General features: G+C 40.6%; 1 protein-coding gene across 2 annotated transcripts in view; it reads right to left on the bottom strand.

The window, feature by feature from the left end:
- The window catches only part of ZDHHC20 (zinc finger DHHC-type containing 20), a 44804-nt gene that overhangs the window by 20632 nt on the left and 3999 nt on the right, over nt 1-20173 (bottom strand). For both annotated transcript variants that reach the window (XM_027884377.1, XM_027884385.1), the window contains exons 2-3: nt 7021-7047; nt 2157-2251 (exon numbers count right to left, since the gene is read on the bottom strand). In XM_027884377.1, the coding sequence (XP_027740178.1) occupies nt 2157-2251; nt 7021-7047 (122 nt within the window). The remainder of the gene's footprint in view (nt 1-2156; nt 2252-7020; nt 7048-20173) is intronic.

The following is a 20173-nucleotide window of genomic DNA, read 5'->3' as shown; positions in this document are numbered from 1 at the left end:
TTGTTTCCTTCCTCTTTCTGGACCTAGTATAATGTTGATTGTTCTTTCTTATGACAAATGTACAGGGATTACACCAAGACAACAGCAGCTGCATAATCCTTTTTTTAGTTCAACAGTAAGATCACAGGATGCTATTTGTTTTGTAAGAATGGCTAATTTGAATGACTAAAAATATATACGTTGACACTCTCACACAATGGAGAGATTCTGAAGTCTGTCTTTGTTTTTAAGTATAACCAGCATAAATTACTCACTGGTACATGAACAGAAGGGATTTGCCCAGACACAGAAAAAGTGGTGCTAGGTTTTTAATTTGGTTGCGTTTTGTGCTTTTTTAAAAAAAAATTTTGTGTGTGCTTTTTTTTGTTGTTGTAGATATGGTGGAATTTTTTTTCTCCTTTTTTCCATTTAAAGCCAATTTTAGAAGAAAATTGTATTAAATCTGATCTACCCCCACATCTGATATACAAAAAAAGTCATCACATGCCATATGCCCAAACCATCCCTTTCACTTGCTGAATATGAAAGGCTTTCTACAACGTTACTGCAACTACAGGGTAAGTACTGTCAGAAGTAGTTTTCTATTAATGAAGAATCCAAGCAGACAGTAAAAGTTACTAAGCATTAGCTTTATGAGCAGCTCTAGCTCATATAGCTTTAAAAAAAAATGGAGTAACACAGTTCCAACCACATTTTAATCAGCTAACATACTTAACTTTGTAATTTTCCTGCAGAACCATCCCAGATAAAGCAAAAACAATCACCCTGAAGACAAATTTAAGTCCCTCTGAATTTTCAGGTTTAGCAATTCATGGAGTCATTTAGGTTGGAAAAGACCTCTAAGATCATCGAGTCCAGCCATTAACCCAGTACTGCCAAGTCCACCACTAAACCATGTCCCCAAATGCCATATCCGCACATCTTTTAAAGACCTCCAGAGATGAGGACTCAACTACTTCTCTGGGCAACCCGTTCCAATGCTTCACAACAAGCCCTTCAGTGAAGAAATACTTACTAATATCCAATCTAAGCTTCACCTGACACTACTTAAGGTCATTTCCTCTTGTCCTGTCACTTGTTACCTTGGAGAAGAGACCGACCCCCACCCCACTACTGCCTCATTTCAGGTAGTTGTAGAGAGCGATAAGGTCCTCCTTGTGCCTCCTTTTCTCTGGGCTAAACAACCCCAGATCCCTCAGATGCTCCCCATTGGACTGTGCTCCAGATCCTTCAACAGCTTTGTTTACTTTTTATTGCTTAGCTTAATAGCAAAATAGAGTTTAGCTTTTTTACGCTTTATATTCTGTAGCTTTAACATACAGAAGATCTTAAAGCTATAATTAAACACTGCAGAGCAGTGTTTGCTTTTCCTTAGAAGCACGAGTTTAACTCTTCTGAAAAATGTTTCAGGTTGACATTAGCACTAAACATCAGTCTTGCCAAAAACAGATTAAAAATTCAACCCCCACAGAGCAACCAAAGCCTCAAATAATTTAGCCAGTTTAAAAGCTTTCTAAAAACAAGGAAGAGAAGGGAAGTATTTTAAATTTGGTGCCAGTATTTAATCCTTACAAACACACACATTAGAGAAAGCACAAAACAAGGTAATCCATCTCAGACTTATTGCAATTAATACAGTTCTTTTTCAAAACAAAACTTCTTACAGTCATCATGCATTCTTCTACTATTATATAAACCTTTCTTATGTAGTCATTTCTCAATCGTTCCTAAATCTTAACCCTTGGCTTACTAATACATGGGTTCAGTCCTCCAGGTCATGAGTATACATTGCATTACTACTTTCTTACCCAAACAATGGTCAAAACTGCCTATAAATATAAAAACACTGTTGCTGTATTTATCAGTTTTAAAAATTCCAGGTTTTGAGCAAGCTATTTCATAGCAAATCACTGTACATGACTGCCAAACTTGTGATGATTTAAACCCACATTTCATATAAGGAAACGTCATGACATCAAGCACAAGGTATTTTAAGAGTAACTTGATAATTTTCATTCATGATGCACTGTCATGCTGTTCTATTTTAGATAATGACTAGGGAAAGGTGAATCATGCAGTACTGCCAACAAGTTTCATCACTGAAAACAGTTCAGCTATTTATAAAAAAGGCATTGACATTTTTCTAACATATTTACCTCGTTAGAGGGGGTTGCAGGAGATGTGAAAATTGTCTTCCCATAGGACCATATAAACATGACAAATGACAGATGAAAAACCACAAGGTAGACAACTGCAATAAAATACAAGTGAGAGTTTGGTGAATATAGCTGAAAAGAACAAGAAATAAACCCCCTGATCTTTGAGGGCTAAATTACTACAGTACAAATCACCCGGTACAATTAGGTTAATCCCTTTTCCCTGGGTAGATTTAGCAGTCTAGGACTGCTCACTTAAAAAAACTAAAACAAAACAAAAAACCCCAACTCATCAAACGTGATGCATTGCTATTCCTCAAGAAAATAACATGTTTTTATCTCAGAATCACAGAATGCCCTTTAACAGTTCCAGGGATGGGGCACCCACAACATCTACAGACAACCTGTGGCAGTGCCTCACCACCCTCACAGTGGAGAATTTCTTCCTAATATCTAATCTAAACCTGCCCTCTGTCAGTTTGAAGCCATTCCCCCTTGTGCTGTCATTACATGCCCTTGTAAATAGTCCCTCCCCCAGTCTCTTGTAGACCCCCTTTAGGTACTGGAAGGTGCTATAAGGCCTCCCTAGAGCCTTCTGTTTTCCAGCCTGAACAACCCCAGCTTTCTCAGCCTGTCTTCATAGGAGAGATGCTCCAGTCTCCGATCATCTTCATGGCCTCCTCTGGGCTCACTCCAACAGGTTGCTATCCTTCCAGTAGTGGGGACTCCAGGGCTGGATGCAGCACTCCACATGGGTCTCACCAGAGCAGAGGGGCAGAATCACCTCCCTCAACCTGCTAGCCATGCTGCTAGCCCAGGATACAGCTGGATTTCTGATCTGCAAGTGCATGTCACTGATCCATGCTCAGGGCTGCCCTCAATCCATTCTCTGCCCTGCCTGTATCTGTGTGTGGGATTATCTCGACTCATGTGCATCCCCCAAAACTCCCCGCAGAACTGAACACAGCTTCACCTGTGGCATATAAGTGACTAACCTTTTTGGATAAAGATGATGATGCTGTAATTCTGTTCTAGATTATAAATTTGATTACTGGCCTACATAATTCAATTTAATTTCTACTTCTAATAGAACCAGCACAATATTGTGCCATTATAGAAGGCACTGGTCATCAATGACAGTAAAAATTCCCAAACAGGGATTTGAAAAGGACTGCACTCCAGTTGTGCTAGCTGGGAGTTAAAAATTGTGTTATTATATTCCTTCAAATCATCTGAGGAATACAATACAGCCTGGAAATGTCCTATTATAGTCCCAGTGGCAACAAAACGTAGGTGGCTTTAATAGGAAACTCAACCAATTTACTAATGGATTTGTGTGATATGGTTGTCTTAAAGATCAGAGATCCAGACTTTATGTCTCAGGAAGCCTCTTCTAATCTTGTTTCCTCTAGCAGTTTCTTTTACCACTTGTCAAGAGGAAACAGATCAGTTGTACCAGAAGAACAACTCTTAGGAAAGTCATATTAAATATTTACATTATTTTCATCTATATTATCTTCGGTTGCAGGAAGAAGGAAACTTGGCCTAGTTTCCTGTGCAGATGAAGAGAGTCCTTTAAGAAGATGTATGATGTACTTTACGGATGGCAGAACTTGTGTCTGCCAAACTTTCTTCCAAACTTTGGGAGACTCCAACAGCTCAGAAAATTCTTGTACACAGCCACAGAAGATGTGGTCCTAATTTATTACCTTTCAGGATTTTCACGGGGCTTATTGCAATGAAAACAAACTGCATTTGAGATTTCTTTTGAGAATTATGCTTTTTACCTCTGCCTACGACTCTTACGACCTTACAGACAGATTTGGCAAATTTTCAGCTGTGAAGCTGATTGAAAATGTAAGAAAAACCTTTTTCTAAAGCCATCCTAAAACTGTCATCCTGATTGGAAAGAACTTGCGTATTACTGTACTAGGCACTGCATAATTAGAAATTTTCTTTTATTAAAAACATAATCTACATTCAAACACAGTGTGGTTAAGCAACTAAAGCATGAGAAAATGGTTTGGAAGAGAGGAGAAAAGGACATAAAACTAGAGTGGAATCAGTGGCACAGATCAGAACTTTGGTGTAGAAAAGGGCAAGAGGAATTGAATAGAAGGAAAGAGGAAATGAGATACAGGGCAGAGCAGGGCACAGCAACACTAACTTCCACAGTAAACAGTTCTATTCTGTCCATAAAAATCACCCCCAGAATTCAGATTCTTTTGAAGGATTATTTTTAGTGCACACACGATACCTCAAACAGCAGAGCCTCAGTCTTGTCACAGACTGTAAATGCCCCAACACAAAGAATAACAGGCATCATGTCTGGTTGCAGCAAGGGTACAGATCTGTGCCAGTGCAACCAGAATTTACTAGAAAGAGGCAGCTGTTGAAGTGCCCTTGCACTTTTCGTATAGCTGAGATCTTGCAATCTGTCACCATCATTAAAAGCCAAGGGCCTGACTTCAGTAGCCAGTGACAGGCACCACCCAGGGAAAGACCCTGCAATTGGCAGTCCATACTGGCCCCACCCTGAATAAATTCTTGCTTCTTTTCCCACTCCCATGCTGCCATTCCTCCTGTGATTACAAGTCACAGTCAGTGTTCCCCAATAAACGAGAGGGAGGGAAGAGACCATTTTTGACAGCTTTACTTTAGCAGTCCATCTACCCTCCACTTTGGGTAGCAGCATCTCCTCTGCAAGCTCCTCCCCAAAGCATCTTGTATCTGTTTCCAGTACAAAGAAAAACCGGGCTCATTCTTAGTGAGCTCATTTTCTTGTAATTACAAGCTAGATGGAAAATACAACTAAAACCTCAAACCCCAATATCTGCCAGTTTAGCCAGACTCAGTCAGAGGAAGTCCTGGCTAAGCTAAGGCAAACCAGGATTCTTGGTGGCGTGCTGTGACTGAGAGAAGTTCATTCTCTTTAAAGGCACTGATGCATACTAGACTGTAATTCATGGCCTCAGGAAGACAATGTCTCAAGTCATGTTCTCAGAATCCTCCTAAAATATGCTAAACCCCTCCTAAGATTTGCCCTTAACATCCCTTTCTGAATCATTCTTAATATTACTTCCAAGACAAAGTCATATTACAGAGAAGTAATAATACAACAGTAGTATATTATACTGTTAAGAGAGATTCAGAGTTGCCTTCCCCCCTCCCCCATCCTAATGGATATAAAATCAGACAAGAATATAACATTACGAAGAAAAAATTAGCCTTAATGGGGTGAAGAAATCACCGCTAATTTAATCACAAGTTGCAATTATACATCAGGGTAAAAGGATTTGAACGTAGTGCACTGAAATATGGAGCAGAATACACTTGCTAATATGTACATTATTGATTTACACAGCAATGTTGCTGGCACTTTGGCCTTTTGACTCTTCTGATGTTGATTCCTGGCTGTTGGGAGTTAGCTTATAAGAACTTTATAAATCTTACACTAGCTTTCTTTTCAAATGAAAAGAGACTTCACATCTCACTTTAAAAATCAACCTTCATAGTTGAGAAATCCAAGCATACAGGATGCCTATGACATGATTCAGAACTGGAGGTGCAGGAAGCATGCAGGTGACAGCTATTAAAAGCCTAACAGTCAGGTTCTAATGATACTGTCACTCTCACTAATTAATCTAGCATTTTAATTCTGTGGTAGATATAGAAGCACCTGGTTCAGTGAGACAGGCACTGCGTTTGTAATAAAGCCAGAGATCTGACTACGCAACACCAACATCATTGCTCTCCCAGGCTTCCTTAACTGAGACACGGATCTTGCTTTTCCAGAAGAAACTAGCAAGTAAAACTTATTCATATATAGGTCAGCAGTAAGCACAGCAGCAACTTGCAGAATTTTGTGAAGTCTAGGTAAAGCCCAGCAGTGAAATGGGATGTAAAAATCCAGGGTAAGACAAGCTCACATCTTGAATGGCTTACAGTTCACACTTTGAAGGTTTTCCCCCTCTTTGAGCTCTTCATTAGAAGATGAAAAAGGACAAATTCTGCCAAGGTTCCCTCATTTTACAGTGTTCTTGTAGATGTTTCCCACTAGGAAGAAAACTGCTAGATTAGCCTCAAATTCCGTGCTGTTTCACAAAATATCTATGAGGTGAGAACCTCTTACCAGTCTGAAACAGCTCTCTGTGGATAGTCAAACTGCAAATCTATGCTTAATCTACTACTCACATTCCCCCACAAGCAGAAATGAAATCCCAAACAAATGTCCCATCAATAATAGACTAGAAATTTTTTTGGTCAGTTTATATCTCTGTTAGTAGGACCCTTCGTGGTATATTATTTGCCAAAGCCAATATGAAGATTAAAGTAACATTTGTCAAAACAAGGCCCTAACCATTTGACCTGGACATCTACAATTATAATGTGTAGCCACTTCTGAAATGGTCGTGTTTTGCACATTTCTAACTAGTCCTAAAGAATGGGGTTCTGCAGAATTTGGTAAGCTGTTTGGAAAATAGCAAGCAGTACAACAAGTCATCCTCTTCCAGAAGTCTTTCGTGTCACTCAACTAAACAGAAAATAGATTTGTGTATTTGCTGTAGTTCCTTCTCTCCTCTCCTCTTCTTTTTTTGTTCTTACAAGGTACCCATTTAAAAATATTTGCAAACCTAAATCATAGCTGCCTTACTTGCATTAGTCACAGCTCTTGTCATCATCCCAAGTTTGTGATATTAGAAGCTAAACAGACTCAACTGTACAATATTTACCTTGTTTCTTAGCACTAATCTACTCGCTACACAGAGCTTATACATGAAGGAGTACATTTAAATTCTGTGTCCCTTAGGACTTGTGTGCAAAGCAGCTATTCACATCTTCAAAAAAAAAATTAAAAAATTACCTTTTTCTGCAGTTGAAGAAATAGTAACTGAAAGAGAGAGAGAAAAAAAGTGTTAAGTAAATCTGAATTGAATTGAGTTTTTGGCTAAAAGCAAGATATATGAGGTAGTCAACTTGTTCCAGAGCATACTTTGGGTGTTAGTAGAACCTCCCTACCCAACACTGGGGTAAACCAGGAGATAGTATTCCTCTTGTGAACCCTTGATGCAAGGTGAGTTAGTGGAAGAGCTGAAGGGATACAGTTCCCTGCACTAATGAAGCAAATGCATTCCACAGATAATTAGACTAATTTTATGCATACTCCCCTTCAGATATGTATCTAGCTTATTTTTCTGAGTCAACAGCTAGGCCAACAGGTGTACCACTGAAAAACAGAAAATTTAAAAGTTCTTACAGAAACCCCTCTGAAACTGTTACAAGTTACCTACTTCCTTCTCTTAGTTTTCCCCATCATTTCTCTCCTACTGTCACATACTATTTTTGACCTTTTTTTCCCCTGACCTGAATTCTTCAGGCATAGTTAAAACCTCTCCACTTCCCTATCTCCTACAGCCCCATCTCCTTTCATGCCAACAGCAATTCTATTGTTCAAATCTACCTTGTATACTGCCTGACTACATCCTCCTGCCCCCAGGCTTCTCCAAAACCTTCACACTTAGTTCATCAGTTCACGTACAACGATGAACAGAGAACTGCTGTACTCACTCGGGTGCTTTGCTCATATCACTTCCCTTGCTGGATCTCTTCCTTGCACACTGAATTACCGAAATTTTAGGAGGAAAGGATTTTTTCCCGACTCTTCATCTTACAAAGAAAATAGAAGCTTCTGGTCAACGGCATGACTGAAAGGTTAATAGAGCACACCCTGGCTACTGCAGTTTACCTCACTCCACACTATCTCCCTTCTCTCAGCTCTGGCATTTTGACTGTCATTAGCTCAAGTGCCTCAGTTCAAATGAACTTGTACCTGGTGCACACTGGAGTCCTAAATCTGCAGAGCTTCAGTATGTATTGCAGACTGCCTTCTGAAGGATAGTTTTGGTTACAAAGGTGGCACGTGTCTCACTTACCTGCAGATACCTACAGTTAAAGGGTCTGCAACTATATTATGATACTGTGCCTCATTCTACAGCAAGAGACATAATGAGGTGATATCTCAATTTACAGATGACCTCTTTTTGTTCGGATATGTTTTGGGTTTCCTTCCTTCTTTTTTTCCCCTCCCTCTCCCCTGCCTCCCTTTTCTCCCTGCTCCCCCTTTTATTTAATATCCCCACTCTCTCTGTCTATGGAAGCCTCTATGAAGTTAATGGAAAAGGTTCTGGTTCCTTCCACCTAAGGAAGGAAGAGATTACCATTTGGAATAGGACACGGTTGGCTTCAAACTCAAGGAGGTCAATCCTAAAGAACAGCTTAATTTCACATCAGTTATGTACACTTGTACAGCCTCCTCCCATGTTTCTGTCAAACTCCACCGTGTGCTACAGAAGTCTAATTATTTTTAAAGAAAATCCTGTGTTTTTGCTTGAAATTTTACTGATGTGTTATTTCTCCAGTTAGAACTTTTTCAACAATGCAAGGAGAAGATAAAAATCATTGAAAAGGTGAAAATTAAAATAAACTCGCCCAGTATGGTTGTTTGCTCAACTTAAGAAAAATACTAAAAGTACTTTAGATTAAGCATTGTCTTTGACTCCTCATATCTAAAGTAAACACCTTTGCACACAGCTGGATAAACATGCATTTCCTTAGACAAGAAATATAAAAAAGTTCTTTATTATCCTCCAATGGGATGGGAGAACATCATCACACTTTTTGAAAGCAATTCTGGTTAAAGCACTCCTTAGTTTGTAGCCTCACTTCTGCTCTCAGCAAAAAACAAAGTTGTCTTTATGTTTCTATTCTTTTCACTGTTGTCATGCCCACTGTCAGGTAGATGAAATGAACAGCAACCCTACTACACTTGTCCAAATGCACTCAGCAAATGGCACATGAACAGCTTTACAAGATCGTTATACTACAACACAAAGCCTTCCTTCACGTAAGTTCATATCCATCTTTATGTAAGAAAAAACCCTTTAAATATTAGCTAGGCTGGCCATTTAACAGGCAGCTTTACACCATCAAGAAATCAATTCTAGCTTTTGAACTCTGGTTCAGGGGAAAAAAACCCACATAAGACATTGCCGTTGTGGTTTGCCATCCCTGGTGTTTAAATTACTGTAGTTTAAATTACATCCCTGTAGTTTAAATTACAACCGTAACTCTCTATCACTTTTCTCCCTAATAGTTTTCTTCTAACTATTAAGACACTGCTGCCAGCTTCCACTAATTTAGTATCACCTTCACTTCTAAAACATGGTTTCTTGTTTGGGATGGGGGAAAAATCAGCACTGTCTTTTTGCTTACTGATATTTTTTTGAACAAAATAAACTCTGCATATGATTTAGATGTTAACCTCAGGATGCAACAGCACTTTGCACTAGATATCCGTGTCAGCACAAGTTACTGCCTTCAGCATTGCAGTCAACACAAACCTGTCCACGTTTCAGAAACATAAGTACCGCAAAACAGCTGATCTTAGAGGATTTTAAAATATATGGCCATATCAGTGTCCTGCTCAGATAGAAAAGGAAAAATATTCTTTGGATTGGTTTCTTAATATTAAGTGGGTTTTGTTTTGCAAGAAGATTATGAAGTTCTAGAAAGGTATGCTAAGGAAGGATAAAACAGGACTAGACAGTGAAAGCTGCAGTTTACTTCAATGCAAAGAGCTCAGAAGCATGCCCTCGGGGGCTCAGACACACAAAGTTTTCACAATGGCCTCAGATTTCAAAGGGTTTAACACCTCAGAATTACAGCATCAAGCAAGTCAAACAAAGTGAACAAGCCATGTAGGTCTGACTGCACTGAGAGCTTTACCTTGGCTACCTCGAGGTTTCCAAAATCAACCTGACTAAGGAAGGAGCTCAGCAAAGCCTGCCTTTACACGAGGGAAACAGGCCTGCACTGAATGAACTTCATGCTGCTGCAGCTTGTCTAGGGATGTACAACACACTCTGTCAGCTGGTCCTGTACCACTGAGCAGCTCACACACCGGAGACTGCCAGTGCTTTGATATATGAAGCACACAATACAAAGTATGTGGGTTCACTTTCTACAGAACACTACTTCCAAAATACACCATTACAGCCTTTTATTAGGCTGGATTCAAATATACTTAATAACTCAGTTCACTTAAGAGGATAAGCAGAAATTGCAGTTCTGACCTTACAGAGGAAACAGTTGCCTCAGTTTTGATTTAGAGACCTAGCATCACTCCTGGCAGCAAAACCACTTTTTCCTTCATGATCCCAGTCGCTGGTTACACCTTTCAACATGCTCTTCCTTACATTTTTGCCCGTTATCTCTCATCTCACCTATGTCACAAGAATGAAAAAGCGGAAGCCTACAGATTATCACCGGAAACAATCCTGCAGACATAGGGCCATCATTAGCTGAATAATAAATTAAAGTAGGGGAAAATGTCATTTGTTGGAAGCATTCTTCTTGGAGTACAAACTAATAAAGATGTCAGCTTCAGAAAGCTTTGGAGAATTTTTTAAGCTGCTTCAAGGAAACCTCTCAGAACATCTTGAAAGAACAAAGAGCTGGTTAGCTTTCAGTTTCAGGCTTATTTTCAGGATTGCTATGAAGTGTTCAAGCATCTTCCAAATCACTGCATAATAGGAGAAAGCCAAATCTCTCTATTCTGAGGCAAAGGGGTGCAATGATCTGCCAAGACCTTTTAAGAGACATGCTAAAAAGATGAGACATTTCACTTCAACCTTGAAGGAAAAGAACCCCCACATCACATCTTCCTACTCCCCAAAGCCAGATATTCTTTCTGTGGAGCAAAAAATTCAACTGCAACTAATATAAAAGTATAGGAAAGGACAAGAACTGATCTTGTTACTGAAGTGTTATGCTTATTTCCCCATCCCCTCCCACGATGGCTCCCAACAGGAGTCACACTTTGGTTATTACAGCCTTTCCATGAATTTCAAGAGTAGCATTCACATTCTGGCTGACATTCCTCATGGGTGGGAAGAAGGAGTGATAAATGCGCAATTGCATCCCTTCACCAGATGTACAGCCTTAACTTTTCTCAGCTTTTAAGTAAAAGGGTTAAAAATATTAACAAAAATAATATATATCCATCTGTATATATATATATATACATGCACACATGCATACACACACGACATGTATTTCCAGAAGCTACCAGTACTGAAGTTAAGGCAAACTCCCCACGGGCGCTGTCCTGTCTGCAAAGGCAAGCCCCACTGACATCATCTCAAGTTTTTCATTTGTTCAGAAAATTGGCATTTTATTGGAAGTACAACTTAGGTTTACTGATACATAATTCCCATTTGCAGATACAGACCTTAATCACCCACAAGAATATGATAGAAACAGTACTTACTGACGCAAGTGGGACAGACAACAAGTCAATTTCCTTGAGCAAATACTCATTTGGCTTCTATTACAGGGCAGTGTCAGCGCATGAAGACCTTACCACTTCTCCACTGTTCTCTAAAAGCCTAAATTCTGTGACCTTTCCACACTGAGCTATTTCTTATTTCCCAAATGGCAGGCACCCACTAGGTGCTTTCCTCCCTAAGCAGCAGGGAGTTGTTTTTAGACAAATGACTCAATATGACTGAGTTGACAGCATCATGTAGCCAAAAGCCAACGCAGGAAGAAGATGCTGCCAGGTCCCTGCTGAAAGGCTATGGGGGCCCAGGAACTGCACACACATCCGCTACCGGCCGGAATGAACGTCTTCAGCAGGAATTTGAGCCGTACAAGCCTAGAATTCTTTTATCTTCATGTGGTGCTGGACTGATACACTTTTTTAAACTCCAGAGATCCAGGAATAGGATACAGGTATCCCCCCTCCCAGTGTACTGCCAAGTGATTCAGAAAGCAACATTTTATAGAACTGTGATGCAGGAGATGGGGCTCCACAGGCCTTCTTCTTGTGCTGGCATGAGGAGTCAAGCACTGCCACACTGTGTGCCTCAGCACCGCCTGGGGCTGGTCTGCAGCACAGGGCATTGCCCAGGTCTAACACAACGCTTGTCTCAGGGGCATGACTTGTGGTGGACAACTCTTGCTGCAGGGGTGTATGCAGTTACTCCCCTCAACCATCTACCCGCTCCCCTATGTCAGACAAACTTAACAAAAGTGAGCACTTGCCTTCCCAGACACTTCAGGACAGGTCTGAACTGCCAATGAAGGCAAGTTTGCCTGACCACAAACAGCAGGGAACTGCAGTGAAAAAGGGTGAACGGCAGCGAATAACCTCTCGCTGTCCTGGGTCATGCACAGTCAGTCATGAGAGGGAAAAGAAGCCCTGTCAGGGCTGCCTTTGCCTTAAAGGAGTGCAGTTGTTTCCACAAGCACATGAGCTGAAGCCTGAACTCCTCACACACACCATGCACAGCAAGAGCACTTGAGTGAGCTACCTTGTGACTTCAAGTGATCACAAGATGATGCTTCAAAGGCACTGCAGGTAATGTGTGTGTGTGAGAAATGTGGGATGGGAGGAGAAAGGAGGAAGAAAAGGCAGCCGGGGAAGAGACACTTTGGTGCAAAGGGGGATGCTCTGTGTTTTATAACCACCAAATTTCCCATGTCACCGATGGCCATATCCCTTGGTACAGGATTCAGAGAAGCATTATCACAGGGACAGGTAAAATGAATTCGTATTTCAAATAAGGCAGTTCAAGCTGCACTGCAGAATGTTTCTGTTGTTTGTTACCAGCCATCGTTACAATCTGTTGCATGGTTAAAACAATATTAACGCAATTCTTTCACTATAACAAGTAATTTAGAGCAGACAGCGGCTTGCTGCCCAGAAAACATTCTCTTACCACAATAACAGGACTTTCAATTTAGCCAAGGTTTTTTCAGTCTCAGTGCAGAGAGTGTGTGCATAAATACAAACAGGCTACAGCAGAAATTAGCATAATCAAGGCAAGATACTCCATTGCTAAATGAGCTACATGTAGCAATGAATTTAGCTATGACAACTGAAAAGATTTCTGCCATATATTCCGGCAACAGTAAATTCTATGCTACCTCTTCTACAGTTCAAAAACACAGCTACAAAGACAGCTGACTTCTGGAACTCCCAAAATCCTACAGATGGCTCCTTATCTCTGCATCTACAAAATATTCTTGGAAGTTACATCAAAAGTCTCCCAATGGTCTTCTCAGCAAGACTGCCTGCATGTTTTAAGTGACTTCAAAACCAAGAGTTACGGTTGTTTAATACGCAGGATGAAGTGTTGCCAGGTCTTAACCTCACAGTCTCACACTTGTGTCCACACCAACTATCATGTGTAAGAGGTCTATCAGGCCAAACAACTAAAGGTTCTTTCTGCAAGTGAAGTCAGCATTTATCTCCAGCAATGTACCAGGTTTGTCCCTGAAAACACTATTCCCCAGGAAGCACTATTCACTTTCAATTTACCATAATTGCTCAAAAAAACCCTAATGTAACTTGATTTTCTTCAGCTATTTAATCACTATTGCCACTGCTCATTCTATTTGCATTTTGATGGATTTTAAACCCTAGCATTACTTCTACACACTTTTCCTCAGCTGCTTAGTCCAATTACTGAATTTTCTTCACTCAATTCTTTACCAAAAATTCTGCTTTATCGTAACAGTAACAGCTTTATTGCTCAGTAGTTTGGAAGTACTGTGCATAAATTGCTTCCAATATTGCCTTTAAGCTATCAGACCCAGCCAAAAGAAAGCCTGGTTTCTTCTCAAAAGACAAAGAGAGCTCTTACTTGCACCAGTCAGTGAGCTGTGCTCTCTCTGGTACATCGGGGAATAGGAAAAAACAGAATCAGCAGAATCTCAGAAGCATGTGAGTGGAGCTGTCCACAGCACAAATAAATTACATTTACATTTAAAGGAGGCGTATTTATACTCAGGCTGGCCAGATCAAGCTCATAGTAACACTACACTCAAGTATCTGCATATGTGAAAGTGCCTTCTGTGTTAGGATTAACTCCAGTGGGTCTGTAGTTGACACTACTAGGATACTTGCGGGAGACAGGAGTGACAAAGAGGATAATCACAATAGGGACCTGCTTTGTTCACCAGGCATCCTTCTTCACATTTGGCTTCAGACTCTTCCAAAATCAGTTGTCTCCTTACTTACTTACTGGTCTGGCTTGCAACAAGTGTTTCCTCAAATACTGGGATAAAATCTCCTGCAAAACTCTGTGGACAAAAATCTCCTTGTAAATCTCCTTACAAAGTATTAAGCACTCTGTTTTCTCAAAGAAGGATTTTGTTGTCACCAAGTTCATTAAATAATGGAAGAAATCAAACTGCCCAGTGAGCTTTCGTGCACTAGGTCACTGGCTTCCCCAAATTAAGTTTTAACTGTGTAACACTGGTCAGGTTTGATTGGTATTTGTCACTTGAGATTAAATATGGAACATACCTATAAGAGCTAATTTTCAGCCAGCAACACATTAACAACAGAGCAGCCAGTAATGTAATTTACATGAACTCCCATCAAGATAATTAATAAGCCAAGCTTTTGAATTCAGCCCTTTAAGGAAGTTGTTTTGAAAAAACGTATTTATAAACAGGTATATTACTTGTGGAAAAGTTTAGTGATGGGGAACTCCTGCCTTCAACATACTGGATATGTAAATTCTAATAAATATTTAGTATTTTATTGCTCTTGCTCTGATTGACAGGAGGCTGAACATGAGCCAGCAGTGTGCCCAAGAAGGCCAATGGCATCTGGCCTGGATCAGGAATAGTGTGGCCAGCAGGACCAGGGCAGTGATTCTGTCCCTGTACTCAGCACTGTTGAGGCTGCACCTTGAATGTTGTGACCAGCTCTGGGCCCCTCAGTTTAGCAAGGACATTGAGGTGCTGGAGAGTGTCCAAAGTAGGGCAACGAGGCTGGTGAAGGGACTGGAGCACAAGTCCTCTGAAGAGAGGCTGAGGGAGCTGGGGTTGTTTAGCCTGGAGAAGAGAAGGCTCAGGGGTGACCTCATCACTCTCTACCTGAAAGGAGGTTGTAGCCAGGTGGGCGTTGGTCTCTTCTCCCAGGCAAACAGCAGTAGGACAAGAGGGCACGGTCTTAAGCTGTGCCAGAGGAGCTTCAGGTTAGACATTACAAAGAAGTTCTTTACAAAGAGTGTGACTCGACATTGGAATGGGCTGCCCAGGGACATCGTGGAGTCACCACCCCTGCAAGTATTTAAGAATAGACTGGATGTGACACTTAGTGCCATGGTCTACTAGACCAAGTGGTGTTGGGCCATGGGTTGGACTTGATGATGTCAGAGATCTTTTCCAACCCAGCTGCTTCTGTGATTCGGTGACTCTAAAGTCAGCTGAAATCCACAAATCCTAATGCAGTGTGCACCAAGGGAAGAAACAGTGCTGCCTACTACACCTCAGAGATGTGTTAGGGCTCCCATGGCAAAGCACTGGATGTAACACAGCAGGGCTAACAAAGTGTCTCGCGAGAAACAAGCAGGGTTTGATGCATGAATGACACCTATTAAGAGAATTAACTTTTTCTGTCGTCTTCCTAGACTACCACATGCAGTTGCAGGAAGATCTATAGTTGCAGGTGAAGTACTGGAGTGTGCTGCACTGGTGGGAAATTATGTCTGTGAAGAACAAGAAATGATTACCGCTGGCTTAGGACGTAAGTTGGCAACCACACTGAGTTATGGGAACATCAGGAGAGTGATTACTTATAAACATCTATGACTAGGTGTGAGTTGACTCAGACCCTTAAACCTGTTGTCTCCTCAGAAAGCTACACAGAAACAAAAACTGAGATGGGAGCAGGGGGTGCACCCACTTCACTGATGACTCCAGAGAAGCCATGCAGCAAGAGGAGAACACTACCACACAGTAGAAGAGTATCGTAAGACCATGCAGCTGAGGAAAGGAAGCACAGCTCCTGAAGCCCTGTATGTGCCTAACAGCTCTCCAGACCATCATTTCTGCTCACAGATCCCTGTTTCTGCTCACAGATCCCTGTTTCCAATCCCAACAGCTCCTTGGCAGTAGAGTTTCCCAAGTGGGTCTGCAAGTGTGGGAAGTAGAGAGAAACAGGATATTTACAAATTTGAGAATATTAACAGGAAAAAAAAGGCCACACAAAAGAGAAAAAATGCTTGATTCTAGTGCTCAATGGTTTTTAAGCTTTACATTGTCAAAATTCAAAATTTGCCGAAATTATGAACTATTAGAAAAGTTCAAGCCTACTCCCTGCACCAGTTGCTGCTTTAGCTTTATCTCAGCAGGTAGCAACCATGAGACACAGCAAGTAACATTTCTGTATGCAATTACTATGCTGAACTCAAGCTTTTTAAAAAAAATACAATTATTTAACCCCCCCCAACATGAAACTTAAGGAGCAGCAGATTAAACAGATTAAAAAATATACGTACACACAACATTCCCACAAAAATCCTATGCATAAATTGCATCCTTTTTCAGATACTGTAAAAAACTAACTTGAATGTTAGTAACATAGGGTTTTTCAAAACAGAAGAGAAACCAAATTTTGCTGCAAGCTTTGGGCTCCTTTGCAACGTTTGAGTAAATCTGCACGGTAAAAAACAAAGAGATGAAAGTCTTTAGGTACAGTCAATTGCAGCATTGTGGAAATACACTTCACTTCTGTTTTTTTTAAACCAAACTTGACAAAGCTAAAAGCAACAGCTACTTGTCAACAGGAATGGTACAACAACAGGTTCTCTGCACTCACTCTGTGACAAGGCAGTAGCTGAGGCACTTAACATAAGTTTTAAGTCTACCACAGACAACTGTAAAACAGCTTATACAATACCTATATGTTTAGGTCTCTTCAAACATGAAGTCTGTTCCTCTTAAGATCAGATTTAATCTATATTTTGTTTCATTCTCTCTGCAGCAGCAGCAGCTTGCCTGACTCTAGATGAATTATTACTTCCACCTCTAAATTATTTTCATCACAAAAGGCTTAAAAAGAGAGAAAAAAACGCCAAAACAAGCCAGCTTTCCATGCTTAGCACTTCACAACAGACACATAAAAATTACCCTGTCTGCAGACAAACACACATCAAGATGCACAAGTGGAATACCTCAAACAAAAAAAACCTCGCTGCATTAAAACCCTCACTTGATCTCTCTGTAAATCATATGATTAAAATGGTTCCGTGCTTCACATTTGAGACAATGCTGCACCATATATAGCATCAGAGGGACTGCTGCAGAAACTGCAGAGGCAAAGCTGCTGCTCTTGTGATCCAGTTCTCTTCGCCAATCTTGTAAGACAATTTTAGTAGTCAAAAAGGAACGTGAATAAGGAATGGATGAGGCATTTGGCCTTTTGGAAAAAAAAGGAAAAGCAGAATCCTGAGATGCTGCAGAGGAGGAACTTGATTTTTAGCGCAGATAAGAGAAGACAGTCAAAGGTTAGGTAGGAGGCACTCCACTGAGGATTGGGGTGGGAGTGGGGGGGAGCAGAAAAGGGTGAAAAATCTGTGACCCAGAACAGGAGAAGTTAAGCACATCCCACAGAAAACAAGTTAGTGACGGCAGAAGGAGGTAATATTGGGGAAGTGGCTAAAAGAACAAATGTATTTGTTACATTCTGATTATCTCCTTTATACATGATTCACACGTGGGTGGAAATTCAGCTTACACCAAAAAAGTGGTCTGTGCTTACTTCTCAAATGTTTCTAATAAATTTCAAACATACTAATGAGAGAAAAATGGATACTCATCCTGTTACAGGAAGATTATGCACCAGCTGAGAAGGAGTAAACAACTGAATTGAAAACTCCATAAAAGCTGTTTCAGGAACCTATAGTTTATAACACTTGTAAGGAAAGTACATATTAAGCACAGACTCTTACAGTTGCAGGATGCTGTTGAACAAACACCAATGTATTGAATGGATGAAAAACAAACAGGCACAACTTTAGACAATTAGAATCTGTCCTACTCCCATTTTCCATCACAGGCAGTCTTGAGTTCCAAAAGTAGGTACACTGCCATCAAGTGTTTCACCTGTCACAGGTGTACAAGAACTCAGCTCAGATATCCATCGTTTAACACTGAAAATTCTTTTATTAAGAAAAGCATGTTTACATTAACTCATAAAAATATGAATCACTAGAGAACCAAGTTTTAAGTACTGAAATTTTGACAGAACCTGAAGTTCACAGTATGCAGAGGGTCAATGACCTCAAAGTAATGTCTACTGACAATATACACTTGAAATTCTGGTCCTTTTATCCACAGCATCTGGAAGGAAAACAGACTCAGAAGTGACCAAGTAACATAAAACCCCTGATTAAAAATGAAAGTGACTTTTAGACCACTATTGTAACTCAAGAAATACACAAACCTCCTACTGTTGTTACCAGAGAAAAATTTGAGAGAACCTATTTTCCATAATCTTAAATACTCATACTATCCAAGCCCTTTGAAAGCAAGAAGAAAAGCTTTGCAGTCCACACCTAAAAGGAAATCAGAAAGCACTGCAGCAACGAAGTAAAATCACAGGAAGCCTTCCTGCTTCAGCTCAGACACTTACTCAGCTCCTTGCTTTCCCTAAACTCCTTCTCTCCCCTACTCCAAAGCCATCCTGCCCATGGACCAGTTTCAGACAAGTGTTGAGGCTCAGTGGAGGTCTCACACTAAGTATATGCCAGTAAGTTTCATCAAAGCTGTTGGATGGGTAGAAGAGACAAGCCCACGCTCCCTGTTAGCAAACAGCTGCTCTGAGCTCAGATGGCTCATTCTCTGCCTCGTCCCCTGGGCAAGCCAAGCAACACCAAACTGGCCACTGCATCACACTTCTTTTTAACCAAATGGTAACTAGGGATCAAGGAAAGATGCCAGCTACTGCAGAGCTGTCAGGAATGGTTTAGCAGATGCAGGGGAAAACTGACAACAGAGGGCTGGGGCAGGCACTGCAAACAGAAGGCTGGGAGCAAAGAGAAGGATGGAGTCCTTCTGATGGCAGAAGAAAGAGCCAACACAAGACAACTCAAGAAACCAGGCTGACTAGTTCTGTTGCACTTGGAACAATTTTTTCATTAGAAGACTAGCAAGAGAGCAGATTTCATGCCATACAAAAGGCACATGCCTACCTGTTCCTATAAACTAGAATGACCAGTACAATGCCAACGACCATACAAGAAGATAATATTTCTACTCAAGCTGAGCACTTAGTTTTCCAATAATCTGTATCCAGCCTGAGCATCTCAACAGGAATTCTACTTATTTATAGTTACAGAAAAGGTTATCATTTAAGATGGTAATATTCATGCTTACATCAAGACACTGCAATACCACTAACTGTACACAGAGTGGTTCAACGTCCGTATTTTTAAATTCCTGAGAGGCACATAAACATAGTTAAATGTAACTAATGATCTAACCTGTTTAATTTGCTTTCCTTTTCTTGCAAAGGTAACCCTCTTTTCCTACGGGAATGCTTTTTACATGCAAATGTTGTACTTCAGTGCTGATACTTCAGTGTTTTCTGTAGTTTGAAATCAGAAGTTACTGACACTGCTGTTAGTATCACCTTGCCATTGCTTGGGAGATACTGCATTAGCATTTTCAGTAGAGATTTCTTCTGGAGGAGGCAGATGGAGTTACCTTCTCTCTGTTTATGCAACAGACTCCTCAGATGGAAGCATTACAACAGATCACCATGTGCTTCTCATATGGATTGTGCTTTGGGGAAATCAGAGCGGTCTCCCTAATGACAAGAGCTATTGCAGTCTCCTGGAACAGCAAGGAGTATAATTTGAGCTATTAACATGAAGTTACGCATTCTAAATTACAAACTGCTTTGTTTGCTGGGATTTTAGACACATTAGACATTACCCTGTATTAACAAAGAAAAAGCAAACACTTCTGCAGCGAGATACTATGAAAAGAATGCACAACTAGTTACTCCCATAGCTTTGAAAGTCACATTTTTCCATACTTAGCAGAGCTTGATGCATGAAAACAGTCATACATTCTCAAGCCTCGCAAATAGGTAAAACAAGTCACTGCCCTTAAAACTCTTGCCCCAGGAGAAGAGTAAAGACTGTGTTCTTCAC

This window comes from Empidonax traillii, unplaced genomic scaffold (assembly GCF_003031625.1).
Source record: "Empidonax traillii isolate 1590-97213 ecotype Southwest subspecies unplaced genomic scaffold, ASM303162v1 scaffold9:size3134949, whole genome shotgun sequence".
NCBI classification, from domain to species: domain Eukaryota; kingdom Metazoa; phylum Chordata; class Aves; order Passeriformes; family Tyrannidae; genus Empidonax; species Empidonax traillii.
Note: the sequence above shows the minus strand (reverse complement) of the source record. Positions and strands in the feature narration are given on the sequence as shown.